We start from the raw sequence: 22,980 nt of genomic DNA on the forward strand, positions 1-22,980 counted from the left end.
CGTAAGAAAATAAAAACGTAAACTTCACCCGGCTTCTTCCATCTGTCTTTGGTGGAATTACTCTGAATTGCTGTTTTTTTTTTTTCCAATGCAGGGAAGTCAACGACGATAATCTAATCTACCGCAACTTGAGCTTGACGAAGAATGGGACCACGGGTCATGTGAGTGCTGCACACGTTTCTATGCTTACTCAGAGTTCGCCCTTATGCCGGGGTTTTTACTGTGCAGTGCAAAACCACTGCTGCTCATAACACAATGCGCACTGAAATTTAAAAATAAAACGACCGGAATGTGATTTGTCAGGTACAACCAGGTCATTAAAACAGAGAGCTCAGTGTTCAGCTTTCTGCCTGCAGTGTCACGCTATTCTGAGTCATGTGCACAGGCGACCTGCCCTGGCCGGTGCCACAGTTCATTACATTCGTTCGTGCATTCGTTCGTCTTTCTTTTCTTTTTCTCTGAGAGAGGCTTCGTGTACCGTGCTAGCGCAAACACATCCCAGTTATGCACGACTTTCACTCGAAAGTTTTCATTCTTAGCATAGCTGCAGTTTTCGCATCGGTACAAGATTAGTACAAAGTGCATCATCGAGGACATGGAAACGACTGTGAAAATTCTGCACAATTGATACTGCTTTAAATTTGCTCTTGCAGGATTGTTGGAAAACAAAACAATGGTCTCAGTTTGTTGTCTCTTCCACACACACCTCTCTTCTTACAACGGATTTGTCCAGTCTTTTGACACGAAAAACTCGTTAATTATGTGGGAGTGAGGCAGAACAAAAAGTCATGGGCGAAAACAGGAATTAGTCGCCCGTTTGATGAGTGCAGATTATGAGCTAATGACACTGAAATGTCCTGATTTCTGAACAGCGCAGCGCACTGGTGCTTTGTGTAAATGTGGGAATATACGTACCACTCTACACTCTTTGTGTGAATTGAAAGTCCTCTTCATATAGCGTTTTCCTGCCAGTGTGATATTTAACTCATGTTTACTTTCGTCTTCTCACGTGCCGTGCAGCCGAAAGGACCTGCCATGTTTTCCAAGCTAGCGCACAAGGTGAGTAACGTGCTGCTTTCTCAAAACACAGTTTTTGTCAATCTACTTGTTTAGATTCTTCATTCAGTAGATGAATGTATGAATACGCGATAGAAAAAAAAATGTAGATGGAATGATTTACTACTTACGTTCAGGGCTGGGCGACCTGCCGTTCCATAGCAAGATCTGATGCGAACAGGCGCTAAGAATCCAATGGGAGATTTTATTGTGTTAAATCCAAAGAGTGAAAACCTGACAGCGATCTTTTCATGTCACATGTGTTGGCCGTTAGAGCTTAGCACCTCTCCATGCATTGTGACTAGTGGTATTGAAAACAGACCATAAATGTCTTTGTGATGTGTGTATTTGATTTTTTTTTACATATTCGAGTAGAATAAGTACCATATTTTCACGGATCTTTTCTTTTTTTTTTCTTTTACAGCTACCATGCGAGCTTGACGCCTACATGCTGCTCAAAATTTTACGAGCCATCTCCAGAAGTAAGTGACTGGATGTGCTTATTATATTTATTTATTTATTTTATGTACCCTCAGGGCCATTGGCATTAGAGAGGGGAGTGGTTACAGGCATAACAAAAAGGGAATGGGGCTATAGTTATCAAATCAGTTAGAGATATGTTTACTCATACAGTGTTAGCTAAGGCGTTCTTGAAAAGCTGGTAATCTTTGACGGTTGCTGTCGGTGCGGGAAGGTGATTCCACTCTGCTGCTATGCCAGGTAAAAACAACTGAAAGAAAGCGTTAGTTCTGCGAAAAGGGACACCGACTTTGTAGACATGATCTAATCGCGATGATAGATTTTTTTTTTTCGGGGGGGGGGGGGGGGGGGGGGGATGAATTTACTACACGAATGTGGATGAATTAACATCTTATGGAACGGGCAGATACGAAATATTTTCCGTTGTGAAGATAATTATAGTAGATTAAGGCTTGGTATCATTGAAGATATGCTAGCGGTTCTGCTAGAGTGAAACAGGCTGAGTTATGTTGGACCATTTCTAGTGAATGAATTAGGTTTTCATGAAGATGGATGCGGCGTATTCTAGTTTTGGACGTATTGATGTCTCGTACAACAGCAGTTTGAGGGATGAAGGCGCTTTAGCAAAGTTGCACCAGGCTAATTATAGGCCTGCTTTCTCCATACCCTGCATCCACGTGTGTGATGTTGTCATTGATGGTTTTTTGTAGATTTTTTCTTGCCTTTTCATTGTCTTTTTCATCCTCCCCTTGTTTTTCGGTGCACACGTGCGTTTGATCAATAAAAGCCCTCGGGGGTTTTTCAATATATGTTCAAATGCCAGTTACCGCCCTGTGTTGTGTCCTGCCTCCGGCCAGTGTCCTATGCGGTAAATTGTTCCTATCATGTTTGTCTCTACATTTACGATGCGTGTTTGCCGCGATTTGAACGTTTTGAAGCATGAATGCTCGACTGCTGTCTGTTAATCTCTCTTTAGAGTTCGATTTGTCTGAAAATGTGCGAGCGTTTCTGCACGGAGGTCGCTCAGCTCATTCCGCGCAGAAAACCTGTGTCTTTCAGATACGCAGCTTCTGCTGGAGAAGCCAACTCTGGAGCTGTGCCGACACCTTGTCATGCTGAAGGATGTATCCTTTCGTGGGAGAAAACGGGTGGGCTAGGAGCTAGTTGCATGCAGTAGTGCGATGGCTAAGGCGGCGTGTGCGTGCATTGACGAGGATGCCCTCAGAACGTACGCCTACGAGACAAACGCTGCTAGTCGAACAAAAGAGCGTGGAGTGCAGCTGTGGAAGACATTTTCTTTAAAATTCTTATGGTCTAACACCCTTTGGTTTGTCGGCTATAACGAAAATCTGCTGCCTGTGCGAGGGCATACAAACGCGGAAATATCGGCGCATTCGTTTACAGAAACGCGTACACATATCTACGTGCACGTGCACTAGCTCAAAACGCGCGTTTGCGAGATATTGCGGATGCAACGATGATGCGCGGTTTTTACCGTGTCATTAGGCAGCTGGAAGTTGTCAACAGGCAAACGCTGAGCTAGTGAGCTCGTTTAGTTGAATTTCGAATATATTTCAGCCGTCTTCGAAATCACTTCGCGCTGATCTACTTCGGAGAGGTCCGCTTTGGCTGCCGGCCATACTACGTACTCACCGGACACCCATAACCAAAGACTCATACGCGTGAATGTTGGCAAGAAATGGTAGCGCCATGGTGATGAGCACACTGAGAAACGTGAGCCGCTGCGGTGTATTCTGTACTGGAAAAAAATGGAGGGCATCTGTGCACTGCCATTTTGACTCGTGTGGTATTCGACCTTACTTTCCTGACCTTCTTCGGCAGTTTTTTCGATCGTCGTATAGTGCAGTAGCTCTTCAAAGGCTAATGCGTTAGCTGGTGAGGGCGCGATACCAAACTACCCTTCTTGTCATGGCGAGCCGATTAACGCCCGTGAGAACTGCAGTGCCTTATTTTAGATCCATATAGGTGTGTACTTGGCTGTCGTGGACGGCAATAACTTGCAGTCAGACAGGAGAGACGAATGCGCTTATCAAAGCACGCGTCACCGGGGTGCTGCTTTGTGGCATACCGAATAGATGGCGTTGCCACTTACCAGCGCCCCGGTAATGGAGGAATAATGAAAGCTAAGCAGCTGCATGAGAAAAATGTACCGGAAGTCACGTGTTTTCGCAAGGACTACTGGGAGTCTTTGGCCGATGGCGCTTTCGGGAAGCTTGCAGGTAAAGCAACCCCTCCAGTGCACTTTAGTCAAAATGCCAAAATTTGTTGGGCCACAGCACCGAGGGTAACTGCGGTTTCGAAATTCTAAAATATGATATTGATATTACTTACGGTGGGCTATACACCTCTAAATAAGTAAGGAGACTAACGGGAAGAGTTACAAAGTTAACTACTCAGTATTAATTAACCAGGCTACCAGTTAACACGTCTTAGCTGTATTCTGATGAGCGACGCCACTAACAGTGTTATGCCGAAAAAAAAAAAAAACGCCATTCTAACAGCCTATTTTTCATACTTGCAAAACATCTTAGGTGAAACAGTTGGTATGCACTACGCTGGCTCCACGTTGCCACGCCTTAACCATAGATCACAGCCTGTCATAAACGGCAAGATCAGCATTAAGGACGTCCCCTTAATCTTGGGCATGCTTCACTTTTGGCGGGTAAGTACCACTCACCAGTTCATGAATCGCATCTCGCGGGTGTCGCGGCCGATTAAAGGACAACTGCGCCACTTTTTGAGAATTTCGCGATACTCAAGAATTCAAATGTATATATGCTGTAGGTAAAGCATGACAAGTTTTTTTGCACTACCATTTAAAATAGTGATGTAATCGAAGATTGAATTTTGCACTTCTCCTCAAAGCACTGGGGGAGTGCGAGGAAGTTCAATGTGACGTCACGGAAGGTATGATTTCAAATTACTGCTGCCGTCAGTCACACCCTGCCGTGCCTCGTTGGACGCTGACAACGTTCCGCGGGCTTTGCCTTCAATGGCGTTGCTTTTTTTTTTCCTTGAAAGCAGGCGTTTATGCGATTTAAATGTACCGATACTTTCGATGACGTCATCATGCGTCCGCCACTTAGCGTTGTGCGCTGCGGAGAAGCTTGAAGGCGGTCGCAGTTTTAATTGGTGATTACGTCACCGTTTCAAATTCTAGGCCAAAAGGAATTCGCATACTTTACCTGGAAGTTCCCCACATTCGACCCTTTTAAGCTCGTCGATTTCTAAAACCTATGCAGTTGCCATTTAACGCTCCTCTGCTTTCCTTCCATCCAGAGTGTCTTCGTAAAGTTTGACCGGCCGCACAAAGGGCGAACGAGCAGCTTCAACTTGCGACCACTCTTGTGGGAGGCAGGTAAGGCAATACCGCGTTCGCCTCTGCGGTTTTTGTTTTGCAGAGTTTGGGACCGTTCGCACTTTTATTTCCTGTTTAAGCGGCGTGTCTGCTACGGGCGATTACACTGGTGTCCCAATAAGCGGTATTCGGGCGAACAAGTTCGCACTCAGTTTTAAATAGCACGCTAGACAGTAAAGGCATACGGAGCTATGATGTTGCTCTTATATTCAAGTATAGCTCAGAGCCATGGTTGCCCAGTATGAGCTACTAGAATACTATATATCATCCATGACGGAGGATCGCTGCGTGTTCACGGGTAATCGGTGGTAAAAACAAATTAGTAATCCGTTCCCAAAGCTTAACCACGCGAAAATATTTCGCAAGAGTATGCTATATTTTCTATGCAAAAAGCAGTTGCATAATGTTCCATCCATCAGTGACGACAGTGCGTGTTGTTATTGGAAGAGAAGGAGGTAAGGTCACCCTGTCCAGCGCTGTCATCGAGACATTGTTTCCCATAGGTGCCGCAGAACGCATAGTCAGAGTAGAGCGACGCTTGTTGCACGGATGCGTGCATGTGGACGCTTCAGCGCGGCCGCGACAGGGGCAATGAACGAATGCGTTCCTTTCGCAGGGATCACAGTGAGCAACAAGGTTCTGGAATGCCTGGTCATCCGCTACACCAAAGACTGCACCATCACGGCGGAGGCGTTCATCGGAGCTCTAGTCAAGCTGTACCTGGCCCACGGTAAGAGAGCCTGCGCTGCTCCCCTCGGCTCGAGCAGCGTCGGGAGCAGCCAAGCGCGTTCTAAACGCTTCTGTCGCTTCCCGTCCACAGACAGGTATGGCCAAGTGGAGAAGAAGCTCAAGGAGAACACCATCTCCCTGGAAGAGGTGAGCCTGTCCACTGGATGTACATACTACTAAAGAAAAAAAAAAAGAAGCGCGGTCAGCCGTTCGGTACCCTTAAGGAATAACTTTGTCGTAGACTCAGCGATGCTCATCACGATTAAGAAAAGAAGCAGAAAAGTACACTCTGTGGCATTGATTTTCTTTTCCCGCTCAAAAAAAAAAATTCAGAAAAATGAAGCTTGCGAGAAGTATAGTTTCTACTGCATCGGCTCCGACATTTTAATTTTCTGACGGCGCTGTCATTTCATGTTACGAAAGCAATTAGCTTGTTGCGCAAAATTCCGGCTACAGAGCCTCCTGTGTGCGTCCGCGCAGCATGCTAATGGATCATGCTGCTGTATTTTGCTGGCATGCTCACAACGTTAGTGAGAGCATATAGCTGAAAAGCTTTCCCATGTCCACCTGTCCAAAGTCGTGAAATCTGTTTTCACCACACGTGACCAGGCGACACTGATGTCATCTCGCACAATATGTGCATGGGCACCGGGGAGCGACCTCCAGTTTAACGAAGGCTATCTAACACTGGTATTCAGTAGGTACGCACGGAGGAAGCAAAGGGGCATGTCTCAGAATCACGGTTATTTGCTCATTTGCAAACCCTTATCGAACAGCTGAATTACTACCTGTGACTCTTCCGTGTACCAAATGTCGCAGTCCACACTGCAAAAATTGCGTACCTGCCAGCCATGTAAAAGTGGGAGGTTTTGTATGTTTTGTCGTGCTGTCTTCGTTGAATATCGGGCGCAGACCGGAAGACCGGAGGAAATAAATGAAAGAATGAATCAGACTGCACTACTTCGTCAGAGAAATTATCCAAAAGTTATGGAAATGCAACGCCATTAAGACACAACATTAATAAAAAATATCTCTAAACGTGTCAGCTACCTCTATAGCTCAGAGCTTACGGTCGAAACCAGGAGGTAGTCAAGAGAAACTAAAAGTATGTCGGATAAAATGTCTAACATTCGGGGTTAACGAAAAATGTGCTACAGCAAAATGACACTGATTGCATAGTATTACGACCCTCTGAGTCGCATTCATAGATCGCTGTGAGTCCACATACAACTACTGGTGTAGTGGCGCAGAGGTTAAGCCATGCGCCACTCCACTGCTCCGACAGGTGGCTGCTTGAAACACAGCCACAGATGGAGCTTGTGAGACGCAGGTTGCTCATCCCGAGCTCCCCACATGCCATGGTAGCCAGGTTGCGATGGTGTCACAAGGTCACGTGACCTATCTGGGCCAATCACTGATTCAACTACCATTTGCCACGGCGCGCAGTTTGCTTACAATCCGGTGGACAAGTTGCCATCTGCCACAGTGGGTAGGTTGTGATGACGTCACAAGACCACGTGATCTCTCTCAATCAGGGAATTTCATGACAGAGAAGCCGTGAATTTTTTGTGAGACGGCAACCTACAAACTATCGCACCGAGAATAGCACAAGATTGTCTTCGTTGAATTCTTTTGGCCAGAGTGGAAGGAAACGCGCGGTTGTGTCGAATACGAGGAGCTCTGAAAACATGAAAGAAGGTATCGCGAAGTGAATATTGGCCAGATTTTTATCTCGTTGTGCCTTTCGGAGGCGACGAAATCGGCGATTGAAGTTCCCAGAACGTCTCGTCCCCAATGCGCCGGCGCGGAGGAGAGGACGAAAGCTTCCTGAAGTGACGTCAACACCGGTGTCCAATGAACTTTGTTTTGTGCCTGGCTGCTTCGCTCACTTCAGTTTGGAAGTCTACCGAACAGATCAGCAACTGGCGTCGTGCAGCAACGTTTTACTCTCTTTTAGAAGATTGGTACATGCATGCGATGCTCTAACCTTCTTCCAAGTTTAGTGCACCATTAAGCTCCTACGCCCATGTTTCGTCGCGCCTCATGTAACCGGTGCTCCTTGGCTTCGGATTCCGCGAGGCAAAGAACGTTAAAAGAAAAGAAAGAACATTACCATGATGTTTACCTGAAGATATGGTGTGCCATCGTGAGATAACTATGAGCTTTGATATCGAATGTAAATCCTAAAACATTAAAACCAACTTCGACCTCGACAGCCTGCCTGCTGAAGCAGGCTACGTCGCCACAGTTGGACAATCAACAGTGGCGCTAAATTTCTTCAAGTTCTTTTTTTTTTTGTTGAGCCAGAAACTTTATCGTTAGGTCCAGCGAATAATTACATTTATTTTTCGTAGCACTGTTTGACGACGCCCCCCCCCCCCCCCCCCCCTTCCCTCTGCATAAAGTGAGCGATGGAGAGGGAAGAACATGCAATAAGATATATACACGAAGTAAACAGGCCGAGACCGCGGAATATACGTTTTGTTGCATGCGTTCATGGCAGGTTGTCGCGCGGCTTCCGGCCAGTGTGCAGATTCATCTCGGTGTCATTCAATGTTCAGCTCCAGCTTAAATGTTCAAGCTGTATGCGTGGCTTGCCTGTGCCGTCACTGCGCCCAGACTTAACGATGGAATGCATAACAGGTGAATGCGTGCTAAGAAGGGAGCAACCAGTTACGAACGCACCTCCTTTATTTTTTCTTTATGCGCAGATGATCCTGATGACAGTGTACTCCTGAGACCGTCCCTTCAACGACTACGAAACGAAATGTTTTTTTGCGACGAAATCCCGATCCTGTCGTGGTGCCGGGTTCCATGGACAGAGACTTCGAATAGACGAGCCGCTGCAGTGGGCTCTCAGAGTGTAATATATGCTAATGTATTGAAACATTTATCGAAGAGATTGTACCTCGCGTGCGTGTGCGAGTGTAAGCGGGCATATGTGTGTGCGTGTGTTTGTGTGCCTGCTCAAAGCGACATCTTCCTTTTTTCTTTCACAAAGCGCAAGAAGAAAATAAAGGATGTCTTTTCACACAATCTGTTACTTCTAACTTTCATTCGCTTCTCCACGCACAACAAATGGAGACCTTCTACTTGCACGCAAAAAAAAATTCTGCGCACCATTGAGCTCCAGCGCACTTATCGATGGACGACCTTTGCAAATCTGCATAGTCGGGGCTGGGAGAGAGGGATCTATTAAAGTGGCGCAACGGCAACCGACGCTGCGAAACAGCGATCAAGAAGCTACACGTGAACACTCGAATCTCGTAAAGCTGGGCTGCTTTGTGCTAAGTGCGCATAAAGCTACGAGCCCTGTGAGCTTCGTAGCTTTGGTGCGGTGGGCAATCGTTGCATGATCCAAGGTATTATCTTTACTGACAAGTTTCCACGACATAAAATCAATCATTTTCTTTGCTCTTAATTGTTTGAACACTGCAGACAAGCTTAATTTCAAAACGCTCTGAAGTTAGTAGCATTTAAGTTAAGGGTTTCATACATATATACTGCGTTTGAAATTCTATACTTCACGCCCTCTGGCGGCAAAGTCACATTATTGAATACTCTCAGGCAGCAGCTCGTGAATAAACAGTGCTTTACGCTTGCCAGATCGCTAATTTCTTGAAACAAATGACCAGAAAAAAGAACTCTCGGTAATCAGGAGAACAAGTTAAGCATCGCAGGCAAGTGCTGGGTGCGCGGGCGAGAGGCTGCATTTGTTAATGAACCAGTAGTGGGGTATGCGAATTTGTGCGCAACTACTTTTAGGAAGACGTCATGCCATTGCAGCTAACTGCACTAACTCACGGCTGACCGTGCGCAAAACGCAGTGCGCACTTATGCTGCACAGGAGTCTGTCTTGACGCCAGTTAGAAAGTGCAACAGTTCATGCGCGCTGTGCCTTGCACGGGAAATCGCACTGGTGCTGGAAATGGAGCGGGACGAAAGCTTCGCTTTGGGATGGAGCGTATCTTTTCAGTTAACGTTTTTGAATAAAGTTACAAAAGGTGGGCGTTCACAATTGTAGACTCAGTATCTGTACAACGAGAAGCTATTCGCTGCCTTTCAACTACCATAGAGAGCACCGTCAAATCGATTTAGTACGCTCTCCCATGGTAGCATGCATGCAAAAATCTATGAAATCCCGAATTTCATCATGAAAAAACCACCTACCTGGGGACTCAGATTTTACTTCATACTTTGGCTTTCCTCCGAAAAAGAAATAGAAATAAAAGTGTCCTGCCCACACAACTAACCTCAAATGACTTAATACAATATAAAATAAAACATTAGGGCTAAGCTAAATCAAAATTTCTCATAGCATAGAAGAAAAAAGTGGTCTACCATCACAGCAAAACCCGCTAAGGGGTCTGGCTCAGCGGCTTTCAATGAAAAAAAAATAGTGAACACCTTGGCAGATTGATTCTTGGTATAGCTGGGTTTTTCTGGCATGCCCATGCCACACGGTATAAGTTAGCCACTTCACTTCAGAAGGCGCAATGCGGATCGTAGGAATTTGGAAACATATAGTTGAATTTGACAGGATTTATATAAGTATTTGATTGCAGTTCCCTTAAGATGATCCCTTGCTCCATGTTTAGATTTTTGTGCAGTTCGGCGTATACTTTCATCGTTAATCTCAAATGTTAAAGTAAATCCCGGTAGCCTAATAACAGTTCTGTAGTAGTAGTAGTAGTAGTAGTAGTAGTAGTATAAAACTTTATTCCGCAAAATGGGACGGGGTTTAGGGGTTGGGGTCTTGAGCAGCAGGTGGTGTTCCTAGGTACAGGATCCCATTGGTTCTTGCTGCCTCCTCGGCTCGCTCAACCAGCGCAAGCTGATCTTGCGGGTCGGAGCTGGACAGAAGCTCCTCCCTCTGCTCGACTGACGGGTTGGTAACTTTGGGCTCTATCGGGCTCGCCCGACAGCCCCATGTGGAGTGGTAGACGGTGGCTATCTCTCCGCACCACACGCATTCTGGAGTGTATTGCGTAGACCAAATCTTACTGTATATGTAGCGACTTGGGTATGAGTTTGTTTGTAGCCGTCTCCATGTAGTTGCCTGATGTCTTGTTAGTGTCTTGTGGGGAAACGGATATTTACGGCGTCCTAACTTCCAAAACATGGTGAGCTCTGCGTAGCTGTTCGGAGTAGTGTTGGTTTCCCCCTTGTCGTCGCTCGCTCGGTTTGTGTAACCTCGAACTATCGCGTCGACTTTAAGGTTTCCCTCCACTCCTCCGTGCCCACGTGCCCATACCACATTACATTACATACATAATTATGTTCCTGCAAATGCTGGCGGACCCGGGGTGATAGCGCGTGGGTAACAGCGGGCGCGCCTTCGTTTCCAAAATCCGCAGAGTGTCCTGAAGTCCATGTGACTATGGACTTAGTCTGTGTCTTCTTTAGTTCTTAGTATTCTTACAAATCCTTCCTCTGGTATAGCTAGGACATGCAGTCTCGGAGTCCGTAAATTAAATTACCTTCCGGGAAACCATCGCCAAAGCAACCGCCGTGTCCTCCGCCTGGGCGCTCTCCATTGCATCGAATTGATGCCCCATTAACTAATTTCCCTTGCGCATCCGTGCATGCTGTGGTTGATACACCGTTGACCGGTCCTGCCGCGTCCTCCTAAATTGCCTCTTTTATCTTCCATGTTGGGCCACAGCGCATAGCGTAACCGCATTTTCGAAATTATAAAAACTGATATGGATATTAATTACGATGGGCTGGACAATAAGTCAAAGTTAACAAATGAATATTAGTTAACCAGCCTGACAGTTGCACGTCTTAGCCGTATTCCGATGCGTTACACTGCTGACAGTGCTATGCTAAAAAAAGCGCTCTCTTCTAACTCAAAAAGCCTGTTTTTAAAAATTGCGTAAAGACTTGGGTGAAACGCCCTTCATACCGGGCGGAGAGCCCAAACCTCAAAACGGCGAACAAAATAAAAGGGTGTTTATTTGCCGTAACCAGCTTATATAACGTCGGCCACTGGGCGCGCATGGTCATTAGCACAGCAACTGAGACAAAGAGGGGTTACCTGCACACAACATGCATAGATCTAAAGCACCAGAGCACCACAGTAACCCACCCCGGAGCTTCCAAAGCAGCGTTGCGCATACTGCATCTGAAACCTGAACACAAAATTCCGAGGAGAGATGCTATACCCACCGAAATGCGCTACAAAAAATCATGTTTAAAAGGATTTTAAACACCGCCATGATGTCAATTCACACCGATAGACTCCTCCTCCGGACGATGACGAATGTACACATTGCACCAAAACAAACATCTATTTCAGGATAGAAAATATCGTAGATGTCACGTAGAGCCTTTCTCAAAAATATCCAGGCCACAGGGTTCCCTTCCGTACCTTGCTGTGTGGCTCGCAGTGAACCGCCAGGGTTCCATATGTATCTAAGGTGAGATGAACTCTCGTGCTCACGCCTACGAGGCTCGGGACTTCCACGGATGCTACTAGCGCTCCAAAAGATGGCTTAGAAGTTGTATATTTTTGACAAAGGTTGTACAGTCAGGCCGAAATGAAACGCGAATATCCATATGCCATACGTTTCCGCTTTGCAGCCAGATATTCCTTTATAACCATTTCATGAGCACACACTTCGGTAGACCTTTTGCCCTTAAACATGAATCAGTCTAGTTAGGCACTGCGGCTGCAAGTACACAGGTAAGATATTTTGTTTTGCTAGCAGGCGCTGTTCATGCACCTTTCATTTAGGCCTGAATGTAGACGTGAATTTGCTGCATAGACTCCGTACCATCAGTGATGATGATTTGGGACGAGCAAGTCCGTTCGCTGAACACTGTGAATTTTTTTTTCAAGGAATAACGTACTCAAAGCGTTATAAAGCTATGTACTTGGCGTCTTTTGCCGATTTTTTTTTTAATGATGCATGATTAAGATCTCAAGAAAGTCTGCTGGAATAATGTGGCTGTAGCTAGCCTAAAGCAGTACTGACTGGAGGTCAATAGGCCTTCCTGCAGTGAGCTCAACTTGGCTGACGATGATTAATTGCAAAATGAAAATCTTAGAAAACACGACGACCGCGAAAAAGAAGCCACACTCGGCCAGCCCAAACATGCCGCGAGAATTTGTGGCGTCACGCAAGACACGTTGAATTCAGCCTCTGTGGCACGAAATATGAAATCGTTTCACCTGTTGGGATCTAAAGCATTTTCTAATGTGTCAGAAGTCATCGCTAAGCACCAAGGACGCTTTAAACGAAGGCATTGCAAGCCTTTAGACATACAACGAGTGGGGTTCTTTCTTCACTCGCGTAAGGCCCACAAGCTGGGGAAAAAAGTCCGTTATTCTGAATTTTCTATGTAAATATCACAACAGCAATAGCGCAGTCTATAGTTGCGTAAGAGTTATTGCAAAAGTTGATTATATTAGTGCAATGTCTGACGAACAGAGAGACCTTGCCTTTTCTGCTTTCAAGAAGAAAAAAAAAACACGCACACAGTTGAGATCTTCTGGTGGCTCACTAGATGGATCGATAGAATAACTTTACCGTCCAACAGATACAGGGAGGGCTTTAGCCTTCCCGTCCAGACGACGGCTAGGAGTTCTTGGATCCCGGCTGTGTCTTCCGCCATTTGGACGATACGTTGAGTCTCTGGGTCAGAGATGAGTATAGGGTCTCCCATCGTTCTAGCGTCCTGATATTACGACATTCAGATGGCGTCTGTGGGCATCTCCATATCATATGGTTGAGATCAGCCTTGTTCTTGCAGACACACACCTATCAGTGTACTGCCCAGGGTAGTAATGGCCGCAAACAACCCGGTTCGGATATGAGTTTGTTTGCAGACGTCGCCATTTTGCCGCCTGACCTTTGTGTAACGATGGGTCTTCAGGGCCATGGGTATTTGGCTCGTCCCATTGTGTAGCCAGTTCATGAGCCGCCTCGTTCCCAGTAAGGGAGGCGTGCTCAGGAGTCCAGATAATTTGGCTCACTTGAGAACATTCTGGGACTATCATTAAAATTGTGTCAAGAATGTGCAATAGTTTGTATCACTCTGAGCGCTGCCGTCATGGTTAAGCATCTCGAAAACGGCGGGAAAGACAGGACTAGATACACGGACAAGGCGAGTTGCCCGTCTCTCTCGTCCCGTTTTTCGCGCTGTTTACAGGATGAACTTACACTACGCCAACAAGCCCAACTATCTGCGCATGGTTAAGCAGGTGAGCCTGCGCACAGTCGCTGTCAATAATTTATACCCCAAGGGGTTTACTCTATAAGCCACGTAGTTTGCCTCTTAGCGCCCTATAGGAAGTCCCAAGCTTCTGAGGTGTTGTGTTGAACGTAGAGGAGAAGCGATAGTGATTTTTAATTTTTGGTTTGCGTCCTTGATGTGTCGCGCAGTACTGGCAACGTTTTACTCCAGCACTCATGACATTGACTGCGAACAATTACTTCGATTTACACAAAGACAAAAGTCGAAGTTATGAAATGACTGAACTGAATAACAAGGTGTACTTAAAATTCGTCGAATAACTACGCGGCAGTTCAGACTAGAAGCAATAAACTAGCTGTTATAGCTGTTATAGCTGTTATAGCTGTTTATAGCTGTTCAACACCGTTCGCGTCCCGCGGACGCGGAAAGCGCTGTAAGACGTGTGCAATAAGTTCGTGTGGAAGTCGTGCTTTCTTCCACCACAAGCCAGCTATATGGACGATCTGTTCCTTCCTGTGCATGCTTTTCTGCCGGCGCTATTAAACAAAATTCCCCGTAGTATGTAAAAAAAATATGGGTTAGGAATTAAAGGGGTGTTGCGACCCGGGTAGCATGGCCGGAGACCGGTGATGGGACGAGGAGGATGGGAGACTGGGTTTAGGGAAGGTAACGAAAAACTTTATACACTTATTTACATTATTTACAAAGGGTGACTTTGAATGGCTCTCAGTAGAAGGGGAACGTCTTCGTCAACCGTAGTCGACTGGAGCTAGCAGGCTTCTCTCGGCCACACTCACAGCCGAGTTAAATAGTGTTCGGATTCCCCAGATCCCTGGCTGGGGAATGAAGTTCGAAGAGCACTGTCCAATCGGATGGACCGAAGTAGACGCAGGTGTTACCACCCACGGCAGGGCTGTTCCACTCTCTCGCAGCTGGGTCGATGGGAAGGGGGAGATGCTGACTAATCCAGCCCGGATGGAAAGGAATCTCCCGCAGTCTTCCAGCGGGTGAATGAACTTGCTTCCCCGCCGGGTGTCCAGAACACGAGTCGGGGACACAGAAGTCTTCAATTAACAGCCAGCGTGACTGGCGCCGCCACGTCGCCTCTGTTCCGTTGTGGTTGCGCTGAAAATACCTCCTGTGCATCTCCTGCCTTCGTCGCTGCTGCCACGGTCACCTGCACTCCGCTGCACTAATCCACTTAGGCTCGGAGGGGGGCATTCCAAACACCCCACTGCACTACCGCCGTCGCGAGGTCGTCGGCCTTGTCGACTGTTCACGGTAGCTGCTTGATCGGGCCCACGTGGCCAGACGTACGGTCACGACAGGGGCGACTTCAGAAAACAAGGGAAAGGGATGTGTAGGGAAATCACTGTTGCATGACTTGCACCATCGTACACTAAGTATAGTGCGTGAAGCGGTCAACACAACTTGCTTTTGTTTGGTACCTTATAACTACGAAGATCAAGGAACGAAACACGATAAAATAAGTGAAGAAGCAATGAATGATACGTATGTGAAAACAATCATTCTCAAAGGACAGTTACGACTCCAATAACAATTTCAACGATAGCTGTTGCTAACAAATGATAAAATTTTGATTACAGTATGCTGCTCTTTGGAAGCCTTACATTGCCAATAAACTTTGACGTGTCCCGTCACGCAGTCGCTGTTAATTACCTACCTTTGCGGATCTTGTACCAGTTTTGTGAACCGCAACGCCAACAAAAATCCATAAATGTCAGCTGTCATTCATGTTGCGCGTGCCAATTCCTATTCTTTTTGCTCTTTCAAATGTTGAATGAAATATGTTCATTTAGGATCTTCGCCGCATAATTAAAAGGCAAACCAACTACCCCGCAATAATGCTTTGTACGAGCCGCGCTTTTCATCGAGATGCTCTGTTATCCCTCTGCGACACCTGCTGCCACTTTTGCGAAATAGTCGTTCGAGGCTCACTTGAAGCTTAGCAGGCGGCGCTGCTAGCGCGTAAACAAGGCGCGCGGCAAAGGCGAGCCGCAGCGGACGGGGGCGCGGCCCTGTTTCCTGCTTGGCAGGCTGTCGAGGCCGCTTGGTGCCGGGGAACCCCGGCTACGGCGGCCCAGATTACGATAAGGCAAAAGACAACAAGTGAGAGAACCTGTCCCGGTATGTTTATGCCTAGCGGCGCTGTCGCAACTTCGCCACTGCGAGCACTGACGTGTGGCGGCCTGCTTCGATTGCTGCTCCTCGGAGGCCAAGCCGCCAGTCACAGCTGGGAGAACCATCGGGCGCACTGCACGTCGCGTGGCTCCGACGACGACAGAGGACACTGTAGAGTGGCGAACATGGAAACGACGACGGGAAGGCCGTCCGACTACAGCGTGCACTCGGCCCACATCGCCGAGGTGCACGACATCCCCATGGATGTCCTCATTAGACCACTTACTCCAGTCCTGGACGAGGCCAAAGTGGCCAGCCTGATGGAGACGCTCAAGGTGCGCCCGTTCAGCTACCAATCTCGGTTCCTGTGGTTCTAATGATGGCCGCGCGCAGAGGCCGCAACACCCAGAAGGGTGTCAGTGAGCCCCTGACGCTGACACTCCTCTACTCAGAACACCATTTTGCTTGTTGACACCCACCATTCATCACAAAATGAGGTGTTAGTGTTGCAAATACTTCTCTACCTAGTTCTGGTATCTTTTCTTGCCATGTAGCATGTCAACTTCTGAACGAGTGTTCTACGCTCCAGGTTGCTTTTGTTGAGTATGGGAAGAGCCAGTACATGATTTCAGCCTGGGTATTCGCTGGTAGTTGTTGAACTGTGCGGTCACAACGGTAAGTGCGGATTCGCCTTGCGTGTTATGTTCCCTGATGTTTAGTGTTGTGGAAGGTAGCTGTGCCTTGACACTGTGCCCTTTGCCTACAAATGAAGTTTAGTGCACACAGCTTCTGGTGACGCTTATGGAAATGCACTCTTGCGCGATGCTGCACGAACTAGAATGCTATAATTGGAATTTCGCGGCCGTGTTTCGGCGAGGCGTGGCCCCAGGTGAAAATAGCCGCCAGAATTCGCAGTTAATTCTAGAGTTTCTTTGTTTTTTTTTTTTTGTCTTAGCACTTGGTCATTAAGCTTCAGAAGTGCTCTTTCTTCAAAACTACAGATCACAGGGTGTTGTTCCTCTCCTTTTTTTATTGAAGATAAAATGAGGATGAAACGGAGATTGAAGGAGGGACCAAGGCACATGTCAACGCCTTTGTTCAAAAAGTGTTACCGCAGTACAAATCTGAGTGCAGGATTAGAGAGCAGCATTAATTTCAAACGTTCACTTGGCGGTCAGTAGTCGAAACTGTTCGCGGCGCTTATTTTAGGGCCACGCGCATTGTGCTTTTTAAAATCGACTCTCAGCGTTGTCGCGAGAGTGTTTTGTCGCATTTTTTACGTTACATTGTTAACTCCACGTAATACTTGGTGATGTATTGTCTTGCCTGCTTGATATCAACTGCTGCGCGCATCCACCTCTCTTTCACAGCTCAGATTGCGTCCCCCAGTGAACATAGAGCGCCTACACGGTTTGCGTGTAGAAATCTCTCCTGAGAACAGTTCCTGCTAAAGGCAGCTGCTGAAAGTGAAAGCATCTTTGCAAGTATTTCAAACGGAAGCGTCACACCGGCGTCTTGCATTCGCCAGTTGAAAGAACGGAAACGACGTCGGCACGGATGAAAAAGCCGGATTTCGTGTATCACCTTGCTTGCTCCCGTCACGGTACATCCATTCTACCAATTCATGAAATAGCGTTTGTACACTCACGCCGAATCAGCATCAAAGACGCGCCTTTCTGTAGTACAAGGTGAAGTACGTATACGTGCTCTCAATGGACATAGTCAAACTAGGAACGGAGACTGTGCTATGGATGTCAGTCGGCCATAATTTCACGACTACCGACTAGTTTGGAGACTGCTTACGTTTATGTTTCCGTGGAATCAGCGGATTACCGTCCCTGAAAGGTGTAGGCAGGGCCATCACATGATCGTCTCAGCTCATCATCACTGACACTACACAGACACCTTTGGCTGCCGAAATGGCGTCGTCTGAGTCTACGAGCGTAGCCATGGCAGAACCCCTCACTTCGGTGACAGAATGAGCACGTGCCTGTCGCTGCTAGCATTCACTGGAAAGGGGGAGGCTGGTTGGAGTAGTTAGCATCAGCCTAAAAGAGCAGCATTGCAGTTTCGGATGATGTGAAAGGGTGGTCTGGAGCGTCATACATGCTTTCGACGACGGGCAGACGCTTTTGGATATCTATTAGCTCGGCCATGTTTGTTCAGGGCTAAAGGTGGATCCCCGTTATTTAGGTAAACTATTTCTGGAAAGAAAAAAAAATGGCCGCCCTAAACGAGAGTGAGTTCGATATGTCGTCAGAATTGTACCTTGTTTGCCTGCGAGCGGCAGTATGCTTGCGTTTGTCAAATGCTGCGAAATGCGGACCAAAGTGCACGAAATTACGCATCTCACTTTTTTTTTATTGTTTCCACGAGAATAACACATTTCTTAGGGCTCCACATGCGCCTGATTTCGTGTTCAGGCATCATTTGGGCAAGCTGAGCAACGTAGGACGGAGAGTTTTTAGGAGAAAAAAAAATCATAGTTATGTCAACAGTTATATCGCAGAAGGAATTGAGAACAGTCCAAATGCATGCCGCTGGTGTCGGCTTCGATTCTATGCGATCTGTTTGGTGGCAATACCGCAACGCAATAACATGCCATTGCAGGTCAGGGATGCAATACCTTGCGGCGCACGTTAAATATAGCCATGACGTTTGCTAGACCTTGGCGTTTGCGGAAGCTCATCACGGAGGTGAAAAATATATACGCATGTCACGTGGATTCGTTCCACGTTGTTCTAAACATGCCTTTCCTCGGCGCGACAGAATCGCGTCATTATTTCGGACAATGTCTTCCGTTTTTCCACGCAAAAGAATGTTTTCGTGCCGAAGTCGTGTAATGCATGGAGTAGTGCGATCGGTTTGTCTCACAACTCCTGCTGCATCCGAGTGTGTTCACTGGAGACGGAAACAAGCATGGCCCGACACACGACTGGCGAATGAAGGATGTCTGCAGACCAGAACTGAGAGCAACGACACAATAGCTTTCAGGCTTGTCGGCAGTGTGATTGTTTACCATGTAAGTATACAGGGTGCTTCACCTAAGACTTGACACAATTTTTAAAATAGGCTTTTCGAGTTAGAAGAGCGCGTATTTCAGCATAGCATTGCCAGCGGTCTAGTACATCAGAATAAAGCTAAGGCTGGTTAACTAATATTGAATAGTTAACTTTTTAACTATTACTATTGGGCTCGTTAATTACTCAGAGGTGTGTAGCCAGCCGGAAGTAATATCCATATCAGTTTTTAGAATTTCGATAATGCGGTTACCCTCGGCGCTGTGGCCCCACAAATTTCGGCTATTTCGACGAGTTACGTGCACTGGAGAGGTTGCTTTGCCTGAAAGCTTCTCGAAAGCGTACGTATTTTTGCGCGGTGCAGCCAAAATTTGTTGGGCCACAGCGCCGAGGGTAACCGCGTTTTCGAAATTCTAAATACTGGTATGGATATTACCTACGGTGGGTCTCTCAATGAGCCTAACGGTAATAGTTAAAAAGTTAACTATTCACTATTAGTTAACCAGCCTGCTAGTTAGCACGACTTAGCTGTAGTCTGATGTACTACACCACTGACCATGCTATGCTGAAAAAAGCGCTAACTCAAAAAGCCTATTTTTAAAAATTGTGTAAGTGTTAGGTAGAACGCCCTCTATATTTACTGGGGAAAGAACTGTCCCTCAGTTAAAGCGACTCTTATATTACCGTTCTTTAACGCTGTTTTTATTCATGGAGAGGTTCGTAGTGGCTGCTTATACGCATGTAGGTACATTTGGTTTTGAGGCTGTACTTTCAGTGGCCGAAGAGAGCTTTCAGTCGGCGTTCTCAGAAGGTCGACGTCCTCTTTTTGCTCATACGATTCAAACTTTTAGCTGAAGATAAAAGGTACACATGCTATCTTTTTCTGCTCGCGGGAACGTCGAGGCTAGCTGTTTGCGCACCGACTTGAGTACCCTGTTTTGGTTGGCGCCTACTCTCACCAGTCGATCCAAGGTCCGTAGGTCGCCAAGGACAAAAAAAGAAAGAGGAGGTTTGATAGCTGCATGAACGCTGCATTAGCTGCTATTTGTGGTCCCTTGGACAGCGTTCGTATCTCCTCGCAATATTTTGACATAACCTGTTTTTGTGTGTGTGTGTCTATCTGCGTTCTTTCGCAAAACAAACCTTGGCGTACCCTGGTGAGTGAACTACAGAATTTTGTTTTGGAGTTGCGCGGCCTTGTTCTTCGAATAAGGCGTTCACAGCGCCTCTGCAAAAACTAGAAATACATTCACACGAGGCTCTCACTTACTGAAACAGTACGGGTCGACATCTTCAGGTCGTCATTTCGTTACGAGCGACCGCATTCGAAAGGAGTGTTCATAGTTTTTTTCAAAAGTTGGCGGGGGCCTAATGACATCTGCAGGTACTCGTGCGTTTCTAATGATTTGCGTGCAAACGCGGTTCCTTGACAAAGTACGCTACTTTCTGTGTTTGCGGATCCTTACTCTTGAACTTGCTAACGCGAAGAGTCGTCTCGCTGCAGCCGCAGAGGTTGTTGGCTCCGATAAACAGAGCTCCCGCTGATCGGCCGCTGCTCTCAGTCCGTGTCTGGCGTCAAATGAGGCGTGCGTGCCTCGAATTATGGGCAGGCGGTTTTCCTTGGAACGGGTGATGAACACTGCTGTCGCCTGTGGACGGGCTCTTTTACAACTAGGCTACAAGGCCGTCGAGAAGACGGGGACGAGAATATGGCGGCACGCTTTGAGAACTATGCAAATGCAGCCTTTTGTTTCACGTTTTCCCCATTCGTCTGGTCGCGGGACCTCTTTGCTGTTTTTTTTTTTGAAGAAACGGTATGTATTTAATGTGAAGAGAAGTCTGTGAGCTGCTCTGCATTCCACGTTGAGCGGAGGTCTATTTGAACAGTTTTTCTTTTTGGCAACTCGCTCTGTGTTTGGGGAGCTAGGCCTAGTAGGTGCCGCGATATGAAGCGTTTTTAAACCATCGAACATTTCGGTCAAGGAAAGTGGTCTTCTCACTGTTCCTTTAAAAAAAAAAACAACACGAGATGTCAGAGGAAAGGTAGTCGCGAATGCTGTCCCGTCTCGCGGCAACGGCAACTGAGGCCCAATGGGCGACATTTTTCAGAACGGGATATATAGGTTTCTTGATTGTATGGTTGAAATGTGAAATCAGACGTCTTGCACCTTGATAGCAGATGTCTACAGTGTCTTATCTTCAGGGCCTACAGCGTCGTCGCGGAGGTTGGATCCTTGCATGTCTGCGCGTAAATATTTATAAACATTGCGAAATACAAATAAGCAGCGCTGAAAAGGAGGGGACGGAGGCAAATTGGTTGATCTAGTTCAGACAACTTTCCTCTCGCGTTACGCCCGTGCCGGATAGACACGTACATCATGCAGTGGCTTTATCGTACCCCCAGAGTTTAGTGTGCGCGAGCTTAGAGTGCCTTGTGATACAACTTCGTCTTGCTGCCGAGCTAGTTTGTTCAGTGCGTAGCGATTTACTCCGGGATGGTCCCTCTACTCCGCTTTCATTTCACGGCACTGCACTTATTAATTAGTATTATGCAAGATATATACGTATAGTCTCTTCTGTACGCGAAGCCGTACGCTGGTGAATTCATCGCCCGTTTTTTCCACTGGTTTACGATCGCAGGATCCGGCCCAGAGGGAAGCTGTGCCGCCGATCGACGTGCTCTGGATAACAGGCCGTGAGGGTGGTAACTACTACTACTCGTTCGGCGGCTGTCACCGCTACGAGGCGTACCGACGCCTCGGCCTGCCCACGGCCAAGGCCAAGCTGTTCCGCTCCACCGTCCGGGACCTGCAAGCGTACCTGGGCGCCTCCACGCCCGATCTCAAGTGATCTCCGCCACGTTGGCGGGACGCTGCGCTACCGGTTTTGAAAAACAACAGGTCGTCACGTATCTTTACGCTGACGCTCCCCAGACCACCTGCCTGAGCTCCCGTCCGAGTGCGCGTGCTGGCATCCTGTGCGGCTCGCCTTTTATCTTCTTGTGTAGCCTTCAATGAAACAGAGTCACTTAGGTGAAGAAAAAAAAAAAAAAACACGGGCACGCTACAGCGGCCGCCTGGGATGTCGAACACTTTCTCCCAATGAAAGAGCTGAAATTCTTGTTTTTACTCATATTTTCGTTTTTGTTTTTGTACATGAATAAACAGTGTTTATGTGTCTTGTTTTTTGTCAAACACGCACTTTGCTCTTTCCGCGATTTTTATACAGTGGTAATGGGGAGGTGTGCTTGAAGTAAGCTTATTATTATTACTATTTTTGGTATTGTGTTCAACCGACAGTTTTTATCGTTGTTACTGATAGGCAAATTTTATTCTGCGAGCTGAGTGTAACGCGTCTAGCATATTTTTACCGACACTAATAAAATTTATCGCCTTTTTCTGTGTTACACTGCTCTCGCGCCCCGTTACTTCCTTTCCTTTCTCGTTTCTGCATCGTAGAGTCTTGCACCATTACACTTTCCGACAAGGCCATGCACCTGTACGGTTTATGCGTCGTGCATATATTTTATACAGTCTATTTATTTTATTTATTTATTTATCATCATACCCACAGCGCCATTGGCTGGCATTACAGTGGGGGGGTAGAAGAAAAAGTACACAAATGCCACCGCGTGCAGGTGGTTACAAAAAAAAGATAACAATGAGATAGAAAGAACACGGAATTATTATACACAAAAAAATGTCACAGCATGGAAGAAAATGAATCGTTTGATAATATGGACACTACTTCCTCAGGCAGCTTGTTCCATTCCGAAACCGTTTTGGGGAAAAAAGACATTTTAAAAAGGTCAGTCCGGCACCTGTATTCTTTAACTTTAAGTGAATTATCTCTACGTAAAGACACGTAATCAGGGTTGGCTATATATTTGGTTCTGTCTATTCCAGTTCTAGAATGAAATATATTATGAAATAATTTTAAACGCAGTACTTTCCTACGTTTTTGAAGTGAGTC

The 22,980-nt window shown here is 46.7% G+C and overlaps 2 protein-coding genes across 5 annotated transcripts in view; both read left to right on the forward strand.

Moving 5' to 3' along the window:
- The window catches only part of LOC149353120 (calpain-9-like), a 108,351-nt gene extending 99,701 nt beyond the window's left edge, over positions 1 to 8,650 (forward strand). For 3 of the 4 annotated variants that reach the window (XM_089577293.1, XM_089577294.1, XM_089577291.1), the window contains exons 11-19: positions 95 to 161; positions 1,021 to 1,059; positions 1,481 to 1,538; positions 2,578 to 2,660; positions 4,151 to 4,219; positions 4,837 to 4,915; positions 5,532 to 5,645; positions 5,736 to 5,791; positions 8,356 to 8,650. In XM_089577293.1, coding sequence (XP_089433419.1) covers positions 95 to 161; positions 1,021 to 1,059; positions 1,481 to 1,538; positions 2,578 to 2,660; positions 4,151 to 4,219; positions 4,837 to 4,915; positions 5,532 to 5,645; positions 5,736 to 5,791; positions 8,356 to 8,382 — 592 coding nt within the window. In that variant the 3' untranslated portion in view covers positions 8,383 to 8,650. The remainder of the gene's footprint in view (positions 1 to 94; positions 162 to 1,020; positions 1,060 to 1,480; positions 1,539 to 2,577; positions 2,661 to 4,150; positions 4,220 to 4,836; positions 4,916 to 5,531; positions 5,646 to 5,735; positions 5,792 to 8,355) is intronic. The other variant, XM_089577292.1, reaches the window with a different exon arrangement.
- Positions 8,651 to 15,854: 7,204 nt separating this feature from the next.
- On the forward strand, positions 15,855 to 22,414 carry LOC149353121 (sulfiredoxin-1-like). The gene is made up of 2 exons (XM_089582316.1): positions 15,855 to 16,323; positions 21,649 to 22,414. Exons 1-2 carry the CDS (start codon positions 15,997 to 15,999, stop codon positions 21,856 to 21,858), a joined length of 537 nt encoding a protein of 178 aa, XP_089438442.1. The 5' UTR covers positions 15,855 to 15,996; the 3' UTR covers positions 21,859 to 22,414.
- The last annotated feature ends 566 nt before the right edge of the window (positions 22,415 to 22,980 follow it).

The sequence above is a fragment of the Amblyomma mixtum genome, chromosome 3 (assembly GCF_055824585.1).
Source record: "Amblyomma mixtum isolate Tamu chromosome 3, ASM5582458v1, whole genome shotgun sequence".
NCBI classification, from domain to species: Eukaryota; Metazoa; Arthropoda; class Arachnida; order Ixodida; family Ixodidae; genus Amblyomma; species Amblyomma mixtum.

Coding starts and splice junctions, on each gene's coding strand:
- LOC149353121 (XM_089582316.1), top strand. CDS start 15,997: ATGTTTATGCCTAGCGGCGCTGTCGCAACTTCGCCACTGCGAGCACTG. Junction 16,324..21,648: donor GCCTGATGGAGACGCTCAAG/GTGCGCCCGTTC, acceptor TTACGATCGCAG/GATCCGGCCCAGAGGGAAGC.